The sequence below is a fragment of the Salvelinus sp. IW2-2015 genome, unplaced genomic scaffold, assembly GCF_002910315.2.
Source record: "Salvelinus sp. IW2-2015 unplaced genomic scaffold, ASM291031v2 Un_scaffold1439, whole genome shotgun sequence".
In the NCBI taxonomy this organism is placed as follows: Eukaryota; Metazoa; Chordata; class Actinopteri; order Salmoniformes; family Salmonidae; genus Salvelinus; species Salvelinus sp. IW2-2015.
The window spans coordinates 165,104-188,321 of NW_019942909.1; the positions used below are offsets into that span (position 1 = coordinate 165,104).

Consider the following 23,218-nt stretch of genomic DNA (forward strand, 5'->3'; position numbering starts at 1 on the left):
ACGCACATCTCCACACACACAGACACACGACGCACATCTCCACACACACAGACACACGACGCACATCTCCACACACACACAGACACACGACGCACATCTCCACACACACAGACACACGACGCACATCTCCACACACACACAGACACACGACGCACATCTCACACACACAGACAACACGCGCACATCTCCACACACACAGACACACGACACACATCTCACACACACAGACACACGACGCACATCTCACACACACAGCACACACGCAATCTCACCACACAGACACACGAGCACACTCCAACAACAGACACACGACGCACATCTCCACACACACAGACACACGACGCACATCTTCACACACACAGACACACGACGCACATCTCCACACACACAGACACACGCCGCACATGTCCACACACACAGACACGACGCACATCTCCACACACACAGAACGACGCACATCTCCACACACAGACACACGACGCACATCTCCACACACACAGACACACGACGCACATCTCCACACACACAGACACACGACGCACATCTTCACACACACACAGACACACACACACGACGCATATCTCCACACACACACACGACGCATATCTACACACACACACACACACACAACGCATATCTCCACACCACACACAGGCACACGACGCATATCTCCACACACACACACAGACACAACGCATATCTCCACACACACACACACAGACACACGACGCATATCTCCACACACACACACACCAACGCATATCTCACACACAGACACACGACGCACATCTCCACACACACAGACACACGACGCACATCTCCACACACACAGACACACGACGCACATCTCCACAACACACACAACGCACATCTCACACACACAGACACACAGACGCACATCTCCACACACACACAGACACACGACGCACATCTCCACAACACAGACACACGACGCACATCTCCACAACACACAGACACACGACGCACATCTCCACACACCACACACACGACGCACATCTCCACACCACACACACACACCACGACATCTCCACACACGTCTCCACAACGTCTCACACACACGACGCACATCTCCACACACGTCTCCACACACACAGACACACGACGCACATCTCCACGCACATCTCCACACACACAGACACACACGCACATACTCACACACACAGCACACGACGCACATCACACACAACAGACACACGACACACATCTCCACCACACACAGACACACAACACATCTCACACACACAGACACCAACGCACATCTCCACACACACAGACACACGACGCACATCTCACACACACAGACACAACGACGCACATCTCCACACACACAGACACACGACGCACATCTCCACACACACAGACACCGACGCACATCTTCACACACACAGACACGACGCACATCTTCACACACACAGACACACGACGCACATCTCACAACACACACACACACGACGCACATCTCCACACACACAGACACACGACGCACATCTTCACACACACAGACACACGACGCACATGTCCACACACACAGACACGACGCACATCTCCACACACACAGACACAGACGCACATCTCCACACAACACACACACGACGCATATTCCACACACACACACACACACACACCACATACGCATATCTCCACACACACACACGACGCATATCTACACCACACACACAACACACGACGCATATCTCCACACACACACACAGACACACGACGCATATCTCCACACACCCACACAGACACACGACGCATATTCCCACACACACACACAGACACACGACGCATATCTCCACACACACACACACACCAACGCATATCTCCACACACAGACACACGACGCACATACTCCACCACACACAGACACACGACGCACATCTCCACACACCACAAACGCACATCTCCACACACACAGACACACAACGCACATCTCCACACCCACACAGACACACGACGCACATTCCACACACAACACACGCCCACACCACACACAACACACACGCCATCCTCCACACACCCAGACACACAACGCACATCTCCACACACACACAGACACACGACGCACATCTCCAACAAGACACACGACGCACATCTCCCACACACACAGACACACGAGCACATCTCCACACCACACAACCCACGACGCACATCTCCACAACACACACACGACGCACATCTCCACACACGTCTCCACACACACTCTACACACGACGCACATCTCACCACGTCTCACACACACAGACACACGACGCACATCTCCAACACATCTCCACACACATCCCACACACACACCACACCACGACGCACATCTCCACACACGTCTCCACACACGTCTCCACCACACGCACATCTCCACACACGTCTCCACACACACAGACACACGACGCACATCTCCACACACACAGACACACGAGCACATCTCACACACACAGACACACGACGCAACATCTTCCACACACACAGACACCGACCATGTCCACACACACAGACACGACGCACATCTCCACACACACAGAACACACGACGCACATCTCCACACACACAGACACACGACGCACATCTCCCACACAGACACACGACGCACATCCTTCACACACACAGACACACGACCACACATCTCACACACACACACACCACCACACCGACGCATATCTCCACACACACACACGACGCATATTCTACACACACACACACACACACGACGCATATCTCCACACACACACACAGACACACGACGCATATCTCCACAACACACACACAGACACCGACGCATATCTCCACACACACACACAGACACACGACGCATATCTCCAACACACACAACACAAACGCATATCTCCACACACAGACACACGACGCACATCTCCACACACACAGACACACGACGCACATCTCCACACACACAGACACACGACCATCTCCACACACACACAACGCACATCTCCACACACACAGACACACAACGCACATCTCCACACACACACAGACACACACGACGCACATCTCCCACAACCACAGACACACGACGCACATCTCCACACACACAGACACACGACGCACATCTCCACACACCACACACACACGCCACAACACACCCACACACGCGCACATCTCACACACGTCTCCACACACGTCTCCACACACGACGCACATCTCCACATCCGTCCACACACAGACTCACGACCACATCTCCCACACGTCTCCACACACGTCTCCACAACGCTCCACACCGAGCACATCTCCACACACAGTTTCCACACACAACAGACACACGACGCACATCTCCACACACATCTCCACACACTCTCCACACACGACCACATCTCCACACACGTCTCCACACACAGCCACACGACGCACATCTCCACACACATCTCCACCACGTCTCCACACACGTCCACACACGTACTCCACACACGACGCACATCTCCACACACGTCTCCACACACGACGCACATCTCCACAACATCCCACTAGAGATGCACGATATGCACGATATGGACTGAATGTCATATATGGACTGCAATATTTTTGTATTGATGATATGACTTTGTGTTGTAACAAACACTTGTAAGACAGTAGGTATTGTGGAACATAGTGTTTTATCATTGTGCAGCCCTACCTCACACACATCATGTGGGTAAGCTTTTCCTTGTACCTGCTGACGCTGGCTTTCATTCCATGTGTGTGTATTTGTGTGTTTTAGACTATGCCCTGGGGAAGGACTGTATAATGCACGGCTACATGTTGAAGCTGGGGAACCCGTTCCTGACGCAGTGGCAGCGCAGATACTTCTACCTGTTCCCCAACCGAGTGGAGTGGAGGGGAGAGGGGGAGTCACGGGTGAGCAACACACACACCTTACTTCCCCTTTTGTGTGTCTAAGTTGTGGTGTGTTTCAGTTGGTGTGCTTCTTCTGTTGTTCACGTATGTGGTCGTCTGTCTGTTTCCACTACAAGCATGTGCTTTCATGGGATGTGATGGGTGTGGTGATGATGGTGTGGTGAGTGATGGGTGTGGTGTGTGTATCTTCGTCATTGTCCATCTGTCAGTGCATGAAGGTTGTCTGTCCTCGCTCCATTCTGTAGGCCTGGATTAAAAACAGAAAAGATTCTGTAGCCTGGAGGAACCATTCTGTAGGCTGGATGAACCATTCTGTAGGCCTGGATGAACCATTCTGTAGGCCTGGATGAAACCATTCTGTAGGCCTGGATGAAACCATTCTGTAGGCCTGGATGAAACCATTCTGTAGGCCTGGATGAAAACATTCTGTAGGCCGGATGAAAACATAAACATTCTGTAGGCCTGGATGAAACATAACATTCTGTAGCCTGGATGAAAACATAAACATTCTGTAGGGCCTGGATGAAAACATAAACATTCTGTAGGCCTGGATGAAACATAAACATTCTGTGAGTCCTGGATGAAACCATAAACATTCTGTAGGCCTGGATGAAACCATAAACATTCTGTAGGCTGGATGAAACCAAAACATTCTGTAGGCCTGGATGAAACCATAAACATTCTGTAGGCGGATAAAAACATAACATTCTGTAGGCCTGGATGAAACATAAACATTCTGTAGGCCTGGATGAAACCATAAACATTCTGTAGGCCTGGAATTAAAAACTAACATTATGTAGCCCTGGATGAAAACATAAACATTCTGTAGCCTGGATGAAAACATAAACATTCTTGTAGTCTGGATGAAAACATAAACATTCTGTAGGCCTGGATGAAACTAAACATTCTGTAGCCTGGATGAAACCATAAACATTCTGTAGGCCTGGAATGAAACCATAACACATTCTGTAGCTCGCGGATGGAACATAACATTCTGTAGGCCTGGATGAAACCATAAACATTCTGTAGGCCTGGATGAAACCAATAAACATTCTGTAGGCCTGGATAAAAACATAAACTTCGTAGGCCTGGAATAAAACATAAACATTCTGTAGGCCTGGATAAAACATAAACATTCTGTAGGCCTGGATAAAACATAAACATTCTGTAGGCCTGGATGAAACCATAAACATTCTGTAGGCCTGGATGAAACCATAAACATTCTGTAGGCCTGGATGAACCATAAACATTCTGTAGGCCTGGATAAAAACATAAACATTCTGTAGGCTGGATAAAAACATACACATTCTGTAGACCTGGATGAAAACATTCTGTAGGCCTGGATGAAAACATAAACATTCTGTAGGCCTGGATGAAAACATGAAAACATTCTGGTAAAGAGACAAAGGTAAGTCTGACCACTACTGGCCAACCCTCCTCTCCTCATTTCCTTTCCTCTGCAGTGGCCTTGTAGATGGGTGGAGGGGTGTCTCCTCAGTTCAGAGTTCAGAGAAGCGTCCTTCAACTCTGCAAGCTCCGTTCAAAAGACCTCCCTCCCTCTATAGCCTCCATTTTGATTGGTCCATCTCATACCCAGCTGTGTTTGTGATTGATTCCTCTCTCCCCGAAGTGAATTTCTGATTGGTTGGTGTGTGTTCAACGCGAAAACCTGCTGACGATGGAGCAGATTGTGACGGTGCGAGGAGACCACAGATTAAAGTAAAGAAGTGCCATCCTGCTGCGCATCAAAGGAGGGAAGCAGTTTGTCTTCAGTGTGAGGTACGTAGAAAAACTACTAGATCTTTCTGTCTCGGTCTCTTTCACTGTCTCGGTCTCTGTAAATGATTGTGCAAGTTGTAAGTTATAAAATGGAAGTGTGGTGTTCCCGTCTGTGCAGAGTGACCCAGAGTTTGTCCAGTGGAAGAAGGAGCTGACCGAGGCGTTTCACTGAGGCCCAGAAGCCTGCTGCGGCCGCCCCTCAAGGTCATTGGAAGGGACGGGCTGGGGGGGTGGAGCTCTCTCAAACCTCCCCTGACACACCCACAACAGCAACGGCCTGTAGCCACTGCACCTAGCCACACGACTCATGTACACACACATGTCCATCTTATAATCATCCCCTATGAACCCGCCCCCCCAGCCCTAGACCAATAAATCACACAACACCACCACACACAAACACAGGAACACCCCACACTCTCGCCTGGAGTGTGTATGGACCAAGCCGCCAGCCTCTCTCTGAAAGCCAAAGCGTACCATGGGACCCTGGGATGAAGGAAAGAGATGTACAATGTACCTAAAGAGCCCAGCGTTTTTCTCCACTTCTCAACGTCTCCGTCCCACGGTGAAGCCTGGGGGGGTAGCACCCTTCTCAATGATGACACACTCCTCTCACCCCCAATGCACAGTGCATTCCACCCAGTCAAACCTGGCAGAGCCAAAAAGCAAAAGCAACCCTGGAGTAGGAGACTGAAGACTAGCGCCCCTTTCTCCTTTTCTCTTTGTCTCCCTCATCCCCAGAGAGACTGGACTGAGCCACCACACACCTGCCAGCCACTCTCCACAGGATTGTCTGACTGTAGTGGAGGGCGGGACCTAAAGCAGGAGGTGAAGATCTGTTTGTCCCTGTGTGTTTGTGTGTGTGCGTGTGTGTACGCTATTGTCCCTGTGTGTGTGTGTACGCTATTGTCCCTGTGTGTGTGTGTACGCTATTGTCCCTGTGTGTGTGTGTACGCTATTGTCCCTGTGTGTGTGTGTGCGTACGCTATTGTCGCTGTGTGTTGCTGTGTGTCCAGAGATGGGGCCATAGAGGTGGAAGCAGGTTGCATTCCTTCAACAGAGAATGAAAAAGGAGAGGAAGAAAGCTGCTTTGAATTTGGAAGAGACTTTTACCCTTTGTTCTTGTCCTCCCTTCATCACTGAAGTGCATAAAGTGCCAACGTCAATATTTACTTGAGTCACCTGAGCACCCAGGAGGACCCATTTGAAAGCAGGCATCGCCCCCTGATACAGATCTCACTGGCACGGAACTCTTGTGACCATGGACAAACTTCCCCGATTGGCTCCTGTACAGCTGCTGGTAACCATGGAGACCGGGGAACGCTTGTACTCGTAACTATAGGAACAGGGGATGGTGTGTATGAAGGACACACCGTCAAACCGACATAGATGGAGGAGGGATCTACTGACTGACTAGCGGTCTTTATGGGCCACAGTATGTGTATATAGCCCAAGTCTTTCTCTGTATCTCCTGTATAAAACAGTACTACTCTACAATACATGTCTGTCTGTCCTCTTCTCTGTGGGCATGTGGGGAGGGGGGGTCTGACAGCTTTCAATCACCTGGCAGTGTGCATACCTCTGTGTGTGTGTGTGTGTGTGTGTGTGTGTGTGTGTGTGTGTGTGTGTGTGTGTGTGTGTCTGCATCTGTGAACCACTGAGGGCCAAATGCTGTGTGATTGTATCAGGGCAGTCCTAATTTGTGTGTATGCCATAGTCTTGCAGCCATCCAGATGTAGATTTTACACACACACATGCAGATTTACAGACAGACACACAGACAGACACACAGGAATGGCTGTATAGGGATGTCAGTGCAGAGAGAGGTGTTAGGTTGTTGACTCCACAAACCATCAGTAAGTTCACTTCAGGCTGGTTTGAACTTTCCTATAAATGATTTCTGATTGTGACCCAGAATGCAGCTTCATGTTTCACAGTTTTAGGAGAAGCAGTTGTGCTGGAGTCATGACATGTTTAACTGAATGACATGAACGCACAGCTGGGAGATGTTTTAGAAAAGAGGGGGAAGAGGTGAAACCATTTGTTCACTCAATTGTAATTTCAGGGTTTTGTTTTTTCATGCAGTACAATGTTCCTTGTCTGTTATAACCATGCATTTCCTCAGCTGTGACCTGCATGTGGGGCTGGGAGGGTGATATTCTTAGTAGCCTTTACAAGTCAGGGGGAAGTGATGTTGTTTTAGAGATACCTGTCACCTTTCATGGTGTCTTTTAATTGTTTTTAAACCAAATGAATGGGTTTGGTTTTTGTTGAAACGACTTTGTAGCACCTTTTTAAGCCAATGTGTTACTTACTTGATGTTCAATGTGCCAAATGCCTGTTGCTGTTTGGCTGACTGTTCTAGACCAATGAGAATTCTCCTCTCTCAACCTTGACCCCTCACAGCACCAGCCTTTGGCCACACACACTCAACCCCTGAATCTGAGGAATGCGTGTCTTTTAAAGGGTACAAAACTAACAACTGGTGCTGTGGAGCAGAGTGTGAGGAGAGGAGTGTTTCTATGTTTGTTCTAGCATGGAGTGAATCTGGCTTTTGGCACCTTTACCTGTCACACACCGGGCTTGGTTGTAATGGGTTCAATTGGTGTGTGTGGGTGCTGCATTCAATCGCTTGTCAGTATGTTTATTTAGTGGAGATGTTTTTGTCACACACACACACACACACACGCGCTAGATAATGAAAAAGGATGGCATATAGTAAGGATAAAAACTAACAAATTCAAGTATATATATGAATATATGTGTATATGAAATGACAAATGCTCTAGGATTATTTAAAAAGATTTAACGATGTAGATTTCTGTTCAGATGACGATGGGCTGGGGAAGGGTTGGGATTTGGATGTATATTAATCTGTTTGTGGTGAAGACATTGGCTCGGATCTTGCACATAGACTTTAGCTATTGAACCTGCGAGTTACCAGATGATTCTTTTTGTTTGAATACCAGACTCTTGCTCTTTCATATTTATTGTGTTTTGGGGAAATGGCGCCTCCTGTCTACGAGCTCGCACCAGACGTCTTGCTGTAGAGAACTGGTCCACACACATCACTCTTTTACATGTACCACAAATACTACTGGCTTTGGGTTACTCTTACGATTGAGGTTATGACGACAATGATATTATTCAATAATTGTTCTAAAAATGATTTTGTTTTAATGAATTTTGTTTTGTTTCCAAGACAGGTAGAGCATATGTGTTGGACTGCTTATATAAAACAGTTCAGAAATAAATAAAAACATTCTTTTTCGTGTTGCTTTGTCTAAAGTGTGATTTGTTGAGCCACTACAGTACACTACATACAGTTGAAGTTGGAAGTTTACATACACCTTAGCCAAATACATTTAAACTCCGTTTTTCACAATTCCTGACATTTAATCCTAGTAAAAAATTCCCTTTTTAGGTCAATTAGGATCACCACTTTATTTTATCACTGTGAAATGTCAGAATAATATTAGAGATTTTATTTCAGCTTTTATTTCTTTCATCACATTCCCAGTGGGTAAGAAGTTTACATACACTCAATTAGTATTTGGTAGCATTGCCTTTAAATTGTTTATCTTGGGTCAAATGTTTCGGGTAGCCTTCCACAAGCTTCCCACAATAAATTGGGTGAATTTTGGCCGATTACTCCTGACAGATCTGGTGTAACGGAGTCAGGTTTGTAGGCCTCCTTGCTCGCACACGCTTTTTCAATTCTGCCCACAAATTTTCTATGGGATTGAGGTCAGGGCTTTGTGATGGCCACTCCAATACCTTGACTTTGTTGTCCTTAAGCCATTTTGCCACAACTTTGGAAGTATGCTTGGGGTCATTGACCATTTGGAAGACCAATTTGCAACCAAGCTTTAACTTCCTGACTGATGTCTTGAGATGTTGCTTCGATATATCCACATAATTTTCCATCCTCATGATGCCATCTATTTTGTGAAGTGCACCAGTCCCTCCTGCAGCAAAGCACCCCCACAACATGATGCTGCCACCCCCGTGCTTCACGGTTGGGATGGTGTTCTTRGGCTTGCAAGCCTCCCCCTTTTTCCTCCAAACATAACAATGGTCATTATGGCCAAACAGTTCTATTTTTGTTTCATTAGACCAGTGGACATTTCTCCAAAAAGTATGATCTTTGTCCCCATGTGCAGTTGCAAACCGTAGTCTGGCTTTTTTATGGTGGTTTTGGAGCAGTGGCTTCTTCTTTGCTGAGCGACCATTCAGGTTATGTCGATATAGGACTCGTTTTGCTGTGGATATAGATGCTGTTTCCTCCAGCATCTTCACAAGGTCCGTTGCTGTTCTGTGATTGATTTGCATTTTAAGCACCAAAGTACATTAATCTCTAGGAGACGGAACGCGTCTACTTCCTGAGCGGTATGACGGCTGCGTGGTCCCATGGTGTTTATACTTGCGTACTATTGTTTGTACAGATGAACATGGTACCTTCAGGCGTTTGGAAATTGCTCCCAAGGATGAAACAGACTTGTGGAGGTCTACAATTTTTTTCTGTGGTCTTGGCTGATTTCTTTTGATTTTCCCATGATGTCAAGCAAAGAGGCACTGAGTTTGAAGGTAGGCCTTGAAATACATCCTCAGGTACACCTCTAATTGACTCAAATGATGTAAATTAGCCTATCAGAAGCTTCTAAAGCATAACATCATTTTCTGGAAATTTCCAAGCTGTTTAAAGGCACAGTCAACTTAGTGAATGTAAACTGCTGACCCACTGGAATTGTGATACAGTGAATTATAAATGAAATAATCTGTAAACAATTGTTGGAAAATTAATTGTGTCATGCACAAAGTAGATGTCCTAACCGACTTGCCAAAACTATAGTTTGTTAACAAGACATTTGTGGAGTGGTTGAAAAACAAGTTTTAATGACTCCAACCTATGTGTATGTAAACTTCCGACTTCAACTGTATTATATAACGATATCAAGGGCAAGTTAAGAATTGCTATGAGTTAAAGGTATTATGTGTAAGAATTCAACAACGGACCCTCTCTTGTTGTTAAATTGCCTGTGGCCACCAAATCTCTTGTGAAATTGACTAGTTCGTTGTTGAATTGACAAGATTATGTTGACCAATAAGAAGGCTGCACCATTAGAATGCAATTTTGTGTGGGCTCAATTTGTTTTCTTTCCAATATTACTGTAGATATATTAAAGACATTTTCTTAAATTACAATGCATGAATATTACATATACACTATATATACACAAGTATGTGAACACCCTTTCAAATTAGTGGATTGGGCTATTTCAGCCTCACCTGTTGCTGACCGCTGTATAAAATCGAGCATACAGCCATGCAATCTCCATAGACAGACATTGGCAGTAGAATTGCCATACTGAAGAGTGACTTTCAACGTGGCACTGTCTAAGGATGCCACCTTCCCAAAAAGTCAGTTTGTCAAATGTCTGCCATGCTAGAGCTGCCCTGGTGAAGTGCTATTATTGTGAAGTGGAAACGTCCAGGAGCAACAACGGCTCAGCCGCGAAGAGGTAGGCCACACAAGCTCATATAATGGGACCGTCGAGTGCTGTAGCGCGTAAAAATGGTCTGTCCTCGGTTGCAACACTCACTACAGAGTTCCAAACTGCCTCTGGATGCAACGTCAGCACAAGAACTTAATGAAATGGGTTTCCATGATCAAGCAGCCACACAAGCCTAAGATCACAATGCTAAGCGTCGGCTAGAGTGGTGTAAAGCGCGCCGCCATTGGACCCTGAAGCAGTGGAAACGCGTTCTCTGTAGTGATGAATCACGCTTCACCATTCTAGATGATTCTGTGCTTCCAACTTTGTGGCAACAGTTTGGGGAATGCCCTTTCCTGTTTCAGCATGACAATGCCCCTGTGCACAAAGCGAGGTCCATACAGAAATGGTTTGTTGAGATCGGTGTGGAAGAAATTGACTGGCCTGCATAGAGCCCTGACCTCAACCCCATTGAACACCTTTGGGATCAATTGAAACACCTACTGCGGGCCAGGCCTAATCGCCCAACATCAGTGCCCGACCTCACTAATGCTCTTGTGGCTGAATGGAAGGAAGTACCCACAGCAATATTCCAACATCTAGTGGAAAGCCTTCCCAGAAGAGTGAAGGCTGTTATAGCAGCAAAGGGGGACCAACTCCATATTAATGCCCATGATTTTGAAGTGAGCCGTTAGACGAGCAGGTGTCATGTGGTGTAGCTCTTTTAATGTGTTCATGTTCAAGCAATCTGACAATTTTTCAATAACATTCAGCTACTGAATAAGTATGAATAAATGTACCCCTGTTTTATAACACATTTAATGTAAAAACTTGGAGAAGTACCAGACTGAACTATTGATACCATAATACTTGATGTGCCCTCCTGAAACCTGTTTTGCACACTGTGCCCAAGAGGGAGCTGGTGGATTCTTGGGATAGGTCAGTGCTTCCAGTCCTTTTTCCTCCCCTGTCCCCACCTCTTCTGTCCCCCTCACTCCTCTCTCCCCCTCACTCCTCTCTTAACTTCCCCTAGCTCCTCACCCTGAAGTTCAGTTTGGCTGAAACAGTGTGCACCGGGATATGGAACGTGATGTGACCAGGCAAAACCGGCGAGGGAGTAGCACCCATCTCAGATGAAACAGTACATCATGGTACATCATTCAGGAACATACAACATGTCTTCCATAAAAAATATGTTCACATTTTCAAACTAGTTTTCATTGGGAAAGCAGATGAAGGACATATGGGGATTTTATCAAAGCAAACAAACACTAACAGTACATTCAAAAAGTATTCAGACCCTTTCACTTTTCCCATATTTTGTTATGCTACAGCCTTATTCTAAAATTGATTAAATTGTTATTTTTTTCTCACCAATCTACACACAATACCCCATAATGACAAAGCAAAAACATGTTTGTGGAAATTTGAGCAAATTGAAATATCACATTTACATTAGTATTCAGACCCTTTACTCAGTACTTTGTTGAAGCACCTTTGACAGCAATTACAGCCTCGAGTCTTCTTGGGTATGACGCTACAAGCTTCGCACACCTGTATTTGGGGAGTTTCTCACATTCTTCTCTGCAGATCCTCTCAAAATCTGTCAGGTTGGATGGGGAGCATCGTTGCACAGCTATTAGGTCTCTCCAGAGATGTTCGATCAGGTTTCGATCAAGTCCAGGATCTGGCTGGGCCACTCAAGGACATTCAGAGACTTGTCCCCAAGCCACTCCTGCGTTGTCTTGGCTGTGTGCTTAGGGTTGTTGTCCTGTTGGAAGGTGAACCTTTGCACCAGTCAGGTCCTAAGCGCTCTGGAGCAGGTTTTCATCAAGGATCTCTCTGTACTTTGCTCCATTAATCTTTCCCTCGGTCCTGACTAGTCTCTCAGTCCCTACTGCTGAAAAACATCCCCACAGCATGATGCTGCCACCACCATGCTTCACCGTAGGGATGGTGCCAGGTTTCCTCCAGATGTGACGCTTTGCATTCAGGCCAAAGAGTTCAATCTTGGTTTCATCAGACCAGAGAATCTTGTTTCTCATGGTTTGAGAGTCCTTTAGGGGCCTTTTTGCAAACTCCAAGCGGGCTGTCATGTGCCTTTTACTGAGGAGTGGATTCCATCTGGCTACTCTATCATAAAGGCTTGATTGGTGGAGTGCTGCAGAGACGGTTGTCCTTCTGGAAGGTTCTCCCATCTTCACAGAGGAACTCTGGAGCTCCGTCAGAGTGACAATCGGGTTCTTGGTCACCTCCCTGAGCAAGGCCCTTCTCCCCTGATTACTCAGTTTGGCCGGGCAGCCAGCTGTAGGAAGAGTCTTGATGGTTCCATTTAACAACGAGGGAGGCCACTGTGCTCTTGGGGACCCTTCCCCAGATCTGTGCCTCGATACAATCCTGTCTCTGAGTTATACGGACAATTCCTTCGACTTCATGGCTTTGTTTTGCTCCAACATGCATTGTCGACTGTGGGACCTTATATAGACAGGTGTGCGCCTTTCCAAATAATGTCCAATCAATTGAATTTACCACAGGTGGACTCCAATCAAGTTGAAAAACATCACAAGGATGATTAATGGAAACAGGATGCACCTGGGCAAAATTTTGAGTCTCATAGCGAAGGGTCTGAATACTTATGTAAAAAGAGGTATTTCTGTTTTAGATTTTTTTAAAGATTTGCCAAATTTGTTTTCGCTTTGTCATTATGTGGTATTGTGTGTAGATTGATTGATAAAAAAATATATTCAATCCATTTTAGAATAAGGCTGTAATGTAACAAAATGTGGAAAAAGTGAAGGGGTCTGAATAGTTTCCGAATGCACTGTATGCATGTGAAAATTCAGAATTATAAATCATTACTCCACGTGCTTGACATATGTCACTTTATTCTGTGCCATCGGCTTTGAACGAGGCACCCAACTCATCCCTGGAGGCAGCCCGCTTATAAAACCAATGCAATTACTTTCACTCCTCCCTGGTGAACTCGGCCATCTTAATCCAATTCCCTGTCTTGCTGTATGAGGCTCTTCCTCTCTCAGCTGTAGCTGTCAGTCAGGTTAGAACGGTTTTGACTAGATGGGATACAGTTTATGTCAGAATTGGCCAGAATTGACTTTCTGCATCAGGTTAGGTCAATTTACGCAGCAGCCTAGGAGAAGTAACGTAGCAGGTTAGGAGAATTAGATTAAGGTTTGGAAAAGGGTAAGGATTAACGTAACCCAATTCAGAGATACATGGCTTTTTCTAGCAGTTGCTATGGAATGGGCTTTGGGCTTAGAGTTGGTGTGTGTGTTTGTTTCAGTCTAACAACATCAACAGCAATCCATCACTCTTATGTCCAAATCCCAATAGCCAATACATTCATTCCAGCTTTCCACTCTCTCGCCTCAGTTTCTATTTGCCATTTATCTGCTGGGTTGTTTAGACCTAAAGTCTAAACCTTAGACAAATGAAGATGCAGGATGCCTTAGTTTGCTACAGCTTCATCTTTTACCCATTGCTTTGCCCCAACTGTATTCTCTCTCTCACCTCTCACTCTTTCTCTCTTTCTTTCTCTGTCCCCTCTCTCCCCTGTCATTTGCTAAAAATCCAGTTCTCCTAACAGGGTAGTATCCCCTACCACCTCACCCAGTCCCACTATATTTATAGCTCAATCTGGTGGCAAGCCAGCTGCCTCCCTTATCTGTGTGTGTGTGTCATAATAATAGAACTGTGTGTGTGTGTGTGTGTGTGTGTGTGTGTGTGTGTGTGTGTGTGTGTGTGTGTGTGTGTGTGTGTGTGAGAGAGAGATGGCTGTCTGTGTCACTCTATTTCTGACTGCATTGCTGGGAGCCCCATTCGGCTTGTCTGACTGTGTGTGTCGGTGTGTGTTTCTGTTTGACAGTGGGACAGTGAGCCTCTCTCTTTGGCCTCACAAGATTAGGATTATAAAGCAGTACATTTGGAGTTCCTGCATTGAGTATTAGCCATCATAAGGTAGGTGAACTTTGAGTTTAGTGTGTATTTGTGTGAAATGTCAGAGAATATAAGACAGAGACATAGTTTGTTCTCATTACTTTGTTCTCATTACTTCCAAAGATCCACCCAGAGCCCTGGGTGGATCTTTGGACCGAGGGACAGATAGGGGAGAGCAGGTTAAGGGAAAAGGAGAGAGAGGATGGGGCAAAAGAGACAAAGAAGGGCTGGGTAGGGTAGAGAGAGAGGACAGGGGTAGGGGAGAGGGGGTAGGGGAAAGAGGGTAGGGGAGAGAGGTAGGAGAAAAGAAGAGATGGTAGGACGAGGAGGGGTAGTAGCGAAAGGGTTGGAAGAGGGTGCAGGGTTAGACAGGTGTAGAGAGGAGAGGCCGGGTAAGAGGGGTAAGGAGAGAGGACAGGGTAGTAGAAATGATAGAGGAAGGAACAGGGTAGAGGAAAGAGAAAAGCGTAGAGGGGTAGAGGAGTGGGGTAGGGTAGAGGGGTAGAGGGAGATGAGAGACGACAGGGTAGAGGGTAGAGGGAGAGGACAGGGTAGAGGGGTAGAGGAGAGGACAAGGGTAAAAGGCGGTAGAGGAGAGGGGTAGAGAGAGACAGGCTTAGAAGGGTAAGAGGAAGGAGCAGGGTAGAGAAGAGGACAGGTAGAGGGTAGAGGAGAGGGGATCAGGGCTTGAGGAGACAAGTAAGAGGACGAGGATCAGGGTAGAGGGGTAGAGGAGAGGACAGGAGATAAAGAGGGACAAGGTAGAGGAGGTGAGGAGGCAAAGCGTAGAAGGGGTAGAGAGACGACAGAGTAAGGGTGGAGGGGAGAGGAGACGACAGAAGGCTAGAGGGTAGAGGAGAGGACAAGGTAACAGGGGTTAGAAGGAGGAGGGTAGAGGGAGGCAAGGACAAGGCTAGAATGAGGAAGGAGAGGACAGCGGTTGGAGGTAGAGGAGAGGGACAAGGTAGTAGGATGAGAGGTAGGGTAAGAGGAGTAGAGGAGAGACAAGGTAGAGGGGTAGGGTGGAGGGTAGGGTGGCAGGGGTTAGAGGAGACAGACAGGGTAAAGGGGTAGAGGAGAGGAAGTTTAGGTGGAGGAGTCAGAGTAGAGGACAAGGACGAGGTATTAGGAGGGTAGGGTGGACGACGAGTAGAGGAAGGACAAGGTAGGAGGCGGGTAGCGTGTGAGGGGTGATGGGTGGAGGGGTAGAGAGCGACAGGGTAGAGGGGTATGAGGAGCGGGGCTCATCGATGTGTGTGGACAGAGTAGAGACAAGGTAGAGGGGTTTAAGAGGAGCAGCGGGTAGGCGTAGGCAGCGGGTAGAGAGACGACATGTAGAGGGGTAGAAGGAGAGGACAAGGTAAAGGGGTGAGCGGGATAGAGGAGAAGGACAAGGGTAAGAAGGTGTAGAAGGAGAGGGACAGGGGTGGAGGGGTAGAGGAAGGACAAGGTAGAGGGTAGAGGAAGACAAGTAGAGGGTAGAGGAGAGGAAAAGGAGGAGGGGTAGTGGTGAGAGGGAAGGTAGTAGGGGTAGAGGAGACGCAGGGTAGAGGGGTAGAGGAGAGGGTAGGAGGTGGAGAGTAGAGGAGAGGACATAAGTGGGCCTGGTGTACAGTATTGTTGCCTTGAAATGTGACTGCCTGTTCAAAGACAGAAATATAAACAGTTCGCCCAATATAGGATGGGTTATTGTTATGTAATCTGTTCGCAGTAATTGACAGGATTGTCACTGATTGATTTGGTGCGGATACACAAGTAAAAATTGGATCGCTATCAAATGGGGAGATAAAGGTTTGGAAAACCGGCTGGGGAAATGGAGCCACTGTTCGCCGCGGCAACATTGCCAATGGAACACAGCATCAGACTGCAGATCTGACACAGTTATATACTTAGACCAGTTAAACAACGGGCGGTTTTTGCTTTACATTCACCCAGAAAGTGTTTGTGGTGAATCAACGTACTAGTTGAAACCTGAAGTAAAAGATATATACTATTAAGATGGTCGTTCTGAGATGTCATATACTAGCCAGACATCATCAACCCTCAGAGATGAGTTGACGTTATGCTTCGATTGGTGTTGTGTTGATCAGAGCAGATCTGGTCCACATGACAGGTCTGCTTGCCTCGTTCTGTGGTGTTCATACTCCTAAACCAACCAGCACAGTCCTTCTGACCTTGGATACTGTACTTGAATACCCAATATGCTTCAAAATCATCTTAAAGCTCTTGTTCTTCACCCAACTGACATCCTTACAATAGTTGTCTGTCTGTCTGTCTGTCTGTCCTGCCTGTCTGTCTGTCTGTCCTGTCTGTCTGTCTGTTGTCTGTCTGCTCTCTGTCCGTCCGTCCGTCCGTCCGTCCTCCTTCCTTACTCCTTTCCTTCTCTTCCTTCCCTCTTCCTTCTCCTTCCTTCCTTCCTTCCTTCCTTCCTTCCTTCCTTCCTTCGTTCATTCATTCACAACTGCTGGTGCTCCAGACAGGAGCTGGAGGTAGTGGGTGTGTCTGTAAGGGCCAGGGCCAGGGCCCAGATTCACAAAACACTTCTTAAGAAGCTTCCTAAGAAAAAAAAAGCAAGAAGATAAGATAGTTCTTAATTGTAATTCCTCAAAAATATCTTTAGATTTAATGATTTTCTTACAAACTTTTCAAATAACTTTTTTAAAATGTTCTTAAAATGGTTGTTGCTAGGCAACCTTTTTAGCTATCTAGCTAGCAAAGGCAATCATGTTAGCATATTTCCTACTGAGATTACTGTTCTAAAACATGTTATTGGGTTTAAAATAATCAATACTGAATCTTTCAGATGAAGTTAGTGAGTGAATAAAACATGTTCAATTGCTTTCATGAGCGTATTCTCTCACTACCCTGAGTTTAAGACGAGGGTTAAGCTATCTTGGAATTAAGGACATTTCCAAAAATGTTCAATAATCACATTTCTTTTAAACTTTTTGCTTAATTATGGAGAAGCATAAGAAGTGCAATACAATTTCCAAGAACCTTTTTGAGGAGTAGGACCTTTGCTTAACATTATTCTTAAGTCTATAGTTAAGGAAAAATAGGCAGTTAAGAAGAAATTTCTTAGAAAGAAGGTTTTGTGAATCTGGGCCCAGGGGAGTAGAGGTCAGGGGTGTAGGGGTGTATGTGTCTGAGAAGTCCAATGGATCAGCTGAGTCAGGCTGAAACCAGAGGAAAGGAGACCTGTACACGAGACCCAGGTGGCGAGTGTGTTGGTGACGGAAGAAACAGTAGTTTGTGAGAAGTTGTGCAGTTGTCTAGATATGTGAGAGTGCTTGTGTGCTTATGACTTCACTAGAAAGACTGATATTTCTGAGAGACAGCTGATTTGTGTGTGTGGCTGGTGTTGAGTGATCTGCCACCTGTCATGTATTCCACCACATCGTGAGGTGTTTCATCATGTGTTGTCAGCAGTGGTTACTACATGTCATCAGAAAACATGGTGCACCATAACACGTGATTCTGAATTTACTGTTTGAGAAACACTGCTCAACATACACTACATGACCAAAAGTATATGGACACCTGCTTGTCAAACATCTCATTCTGAAATAATGGGCATTAATATGGAGTTGGTCCCCCCTTTGCTGCTATAACAGCCTCCACTCTTCTGGGAAGGTTTTCCACCTGATGTTGGAACATTGATGCAGGGATTAGCTTCCATTCAGCCACAACAGCATTAGTGAGGTCGGGCAATGATGTTGGGCGATTAGGCCTGGCTCACAGTCGGTGTTCCAATTCATCCCAAAGGTGTTTGATGGGGTTGAGGTCATGGCTCTGTGCAGGCCAGTCAAGTTCTTCCACACCGATCTCAACAATCCATTTCTGTATGGACCTCACTTTGTGCACAGGGGCATTGTCATGCTGAAACAGGAAAGGGCCTTCCCCAAACTGTTGCCACAAAGTTGGAAGCACAGAATCGTCTAGAATGTACTCTGTAGCGTTAAGATTTCCCTTCACTGGAACTCAGGTGCCTAGCCCGAACCATGAAAAACAGCCCCAGACCATTATTCCTCCTCCACCAAACTTTACAGTTGACACTATGCATTGGGGCAGGTAGAGTTCTCTTGGCATGCGCCAAACCCAGATTCGTCCGTCGGACTGCCAGATGGTGAACAGTTCTTGTGCTGACGTTACTTCCAGAGGCAGTTTGGAACTCGGTAGTGAGTGTTGCAACCGAGGAGAGACATTTCCACTTCACAATAACAGCACTTACAATTGACCGAGGGCAGCTCTAGCTGGGCAGAAATTCTACGAACTGACTTGTTGGAAATGTGGCATCCAATGAGGGTGCCACGTTGAAAGTCACTGAGGTCTTCAGTAAGGCCATTCTACTGCCAATGTTTGGCGATTGCATGGCTGTGTGATCGATTGTATACACTTGTAAGTAACAGGTGTGGCTGAAATAGCCGAATCCACTAATTTGAAGGGGTGTCCACATACTTTTGTATATAAAGTGTATCTTTCAATGTATACTTTATCCATCTCCATCTCTTTCTCTCTCCATCTTCCCTCTGTCTTCGCTTTGCCTGTTTCTCTCCATCCCTATACTCGTAGAAAAAAGGGTTCTAAAAGGGGTTTTCGGCTGTCTGCATAGGAGAACCCTTATTGGGTCCAGATAGACCTCTTTTGGGTTCCATGTAGAACCCTCTGTGGAAAGGGTTCTACATGGAACCGATAAGGGTTCTACCTGGAACTAAAAGGTTTCTACCTGGAAACAAAAAGGGTTCTGCAAATGGTTCTGCTATGGGGACAGCCAAAGAACCATATTAGGTTGTAGGTACAGTATAAAAATAAAATTGAAGAGTGTATTTCCCTCTTTCTTCTCTGCCTATCTTTCTCCATCTCTATTTTTTCCCTCTCTCCATCCCTCTTTCTTCTCTGCCTATCTTTCTCCATCTCTATTTTTTCCCTCTCTCCATCCCTCTTTCTCTCATTCCTGTTTCTCTCCATCCCAGGTTCACAGTGTCACCGTTTATGTGTTGTCCCACCCCCACTCTGACATCACATCACGCTGACCTCTGACTGTTTGACCCCTCACCCCTGACTCCTCCCCCAGCAGCCGTTGCCATGGCGCTTTCCTCACGCTTAAAGCTCTGGGAGCAGAAGGGAGGTGCAGAGATGATGTGGCATGAGGCATTTGTGTCCTAGAATAGTCTGGAATGGTCTTCACTCTGATTGTGTTCTAGTTGTGTGTTCTAATGAGTCATGTTGAAGATGTTTGTAGTCTAGAATTATCAGCCTGTGTGTTCTGGATTTGTTGTTCTATGTGTGGGCTACCGTATGTCCCACACCCTGCTTTGCATCTCCCATCTGCAAATACAACCACTCCTGTGTGTACATACAGTAACCAGAGCATCACACACCTACCTTCCTTCCTTCTCACTCACTCACTCACTCACTCACTCACTCACTCACTCACTCACTCACTCACTCACTCACTCGCTCGCTCACTTACTCACTCACTCACTCGCTCACTCAATTAATAATTTAATTCACTCCTCTATTACCAATCCCAATGTCATTCTTATGTCTCTATATGTTAGCATTATGGACCAGTAACATATTTAGACCACTTCTGAGCAGAGGACAGGAGAGAGAGGAGAGTTGTCTTACTGACCTTTCTGTCCTCCTGTCTCCACAGTAACAACAGGTTAAATCTAATCTGACCATTACCTCTGGTGGTATTGATAGACCAGTAATGAACTAGTCATTCACTAGTTGTTAAGTAGTTACACACCGTTGATGTAATCTGTGTCAGTAATTCACAGTAATCCACACCTGTTTGTGGCCAAGAGGAAACTCTGTGAACTTCAAGCTGATCGCAAGGTCCCTCAAAGTAGATGATATTTGCTGTCCACACTAGCATGTGTGTGTGTGTGTGTGTGTGTGTGTGTGTGTTGTGTGTGTGTTGTGTGTGTGTGTGTGTGTGTGTGTGTGTGTGTGTGTGTGTGTGTGTGTGTGTGTGTGTGTGTGTGTGTGTGTGTGTGTGTGTGTGTGTGTGTGTGTGTGTGTGTGTGTTATGGTGTGTGTGTGTGTTAGTGTGTGTGTAGGTGTGTGTGTATAAGTGTTGTGGTGCTGTGTGTGTCGTGTGTGTGTATAAGTGTGTGTGTGTATAAGTGTGTGAGAAATCCTGCTATCACAGTATATAGCTGTTGAGCCTGTGCTGAGCGTAAACTGCATTGCATCTATTTCTAACAGTATATCTGACTCTGCATGGAAGCATTGGTCTGTGGCCCTGTTCAAATTACATTAACTGTCAAATATAGGTTGAAATACATACTGTGAAAATACATCCCCTTTTCTACAAGGATGAAAGGATGAATGTGTACATTTGTATTTGAACAAGGCCTGTGTCTGTCATATCAGTCTAACCCTCTACATTCCTCCATTCCACTCTACAGATAAAGGAGAAGAAGGAAGAGCCCACCTCTCCTCCGCCTCCTCTGTCAGCCCTACCGGGAGGCTTCCTCAAACAGCTGGTCAGAGAGACAGAGAAGGAGACCAAACAAAAAGAACCTGAGGTCAAAGAAGAGAAGGCGGTAAGAGAGAGAGATGAAGGGGTGAAAGAGAGTGGAATTGAAGGAGGGGGATGGAGAGAGTGAGGGAAGGAGGGAAACTACAGATTAAAGAGGAGAAGATAGAAAGGGATGGAGGGAAGGGTGGAGTTAGAACGCGAGAGAGACAATTGGAAAGGAATAACCTGTTTCTTCTGAGGGTCGATAGCAAGTCGGCCAATGGTGAAGTAAAGGCAGGAGGGTGCTTTGTGTTTTTACTTACCGTGGTGGCGTCCATCTTGTATCTTTCCAGCCCAGTAAACTGAGTGACAACCTGGTGCAGCAGTTCCTCCTCCCAGACCAGACTCCACCAATCCTGGAAGCTGAGATGGCCCTACGAAATGAGCATTTGGTCAATGGAGAGCGAGGCCGCCACTCCAACCAATCAGATCTCAAGACCTCCTCGCCCCGGCAAATAATTTCCCCCGAAATCAAGAGCCCACCCTTGGGGGACACAGACAAAAAGGAAGTGACCTCAGAGCCACAGAAACAGGAAATGACGACAGAGCAGCTGAAGCAAAAACAAGAAGTTACATCAGAGCTGCAGGGGCAGGAAGTGAAGTCAGGGAAAGAGAAGGTGACAAATGATGCCAAGAAGCCAAAGATGGAAGGAAAGAAAGAGAAGCAGAAAGAGGGAGTGATAGAAGAGAGACTGGAACCTGAGGGGCAACAAGCAGACACCACCTTAACACAACACAAGAGGAAAGAGGTATGATGTCACGTGGACCTATCATAGGATATCTACTGTGCATACCACACTCTCTCTCTCTCTGGTCTCTCTCTCTGGTCTCTCTCTCTGGTCTCTCTCTCTGGTCTCTCTCTCTGGTCTCTCTCTCTCTCTCTCTCTCTCTCTCTCTCTCTCTCTCTCTCTCTCTCTCTCTCTCTCTCTCTCTCTCTCACACTCACACTCACACACACACATACTTGCTCCACTGGGGCGTCGCAAAAGGAACACGTCAAGCCTCTCGCAGAGCGGTGCTGCTTACTCCCTGGTTACATTGAAAACAATGTAGCAGGCCTGTTAGACATACACATGCGCACTGACAGACACACACAGACATGCACACAGACACACACAGACATGCACACAGACACACACAGACATGCACACAGACACACACATGCACATTGACAGACACACTGGAACCTCGACTTACTCACAGGACACACACACACTGCATGCCGTAGAACACACATAGGATTTGCATCTCTCACTTTCTTTCTTCTCTCTCTCTCTCTCTCTCAGGTGAGGGATGTGTGGTATGAGATTGGCACTGTGTGGTACGTCCACAAGGAGGGCTTCTCCCTAGGTAAGTGGTGGTAATGTGGTGTAATGGTGATGCAGTGTGGTAGACTGCTGTGTGTTCTGAGGTATTGGGTTGCATTGGTTGTGTATTAATAGTACCTTGCTTTACCACTGTCCTCCTGTATCCAACCCTTCATACTGCGGGAGACATTTTGACAGCTACTAGTATCCTGACATACTGTATACTATATACTGATGTACTATACCAATAGTATTTGATGTACTATAGCAGTATTTTGATGTAC

General features: G+C 46.4%; 2 protein-coding genes across 2 annotated transcripts in view; both read left to right on the forward strand.

Annotated features, from left to right (window-relative positions):
• LOC112070845 (G protein-coupled receptor kinase 3-like) overlaps positions 1 to 5,818 on the forward strand; it is a 103,934-nt gene extending 98,116 nt beyond the window's left edge. Inside the window, 3 exon segments of the mRNA XM_070439151.1 lie at positions 3,731 to 3,867; positions 5,498 to 5,641; positions 5,765 to 5,818. Of these exon segments, the coding sequence (XP_070295252.1) occupies positions 3,731 to 3,867; positions 5,498 to 5,641; positions 5,765 to 5,818 (335 nt within the window).
• A 1,089-nt stretch (positions 5,819 to 6,907) lies between these two features.
• LOC111964481 (unconventional myosin-XVIIIb) overlaps positions 6,908 to 23,218 on the forward strand; it is a 75,043-nt gene continuing 58,732 nt past the window's right edge. Inside the window, 4 exon segments of the mRNA XM_070439150.1 lie at positions 6,908 to 6,946; positions 21,515 to 21,652; positions 21,921 to 22,376; positions 22,914 to 22,977. Of these exon segments, the coding sequence (XP_070295251.1) occupies positions 6,908 to 6,946; positions 21,515 to 21,652; positions 21,921 to 22,376; positions 22,914 to 22,977 (697 nt within the window).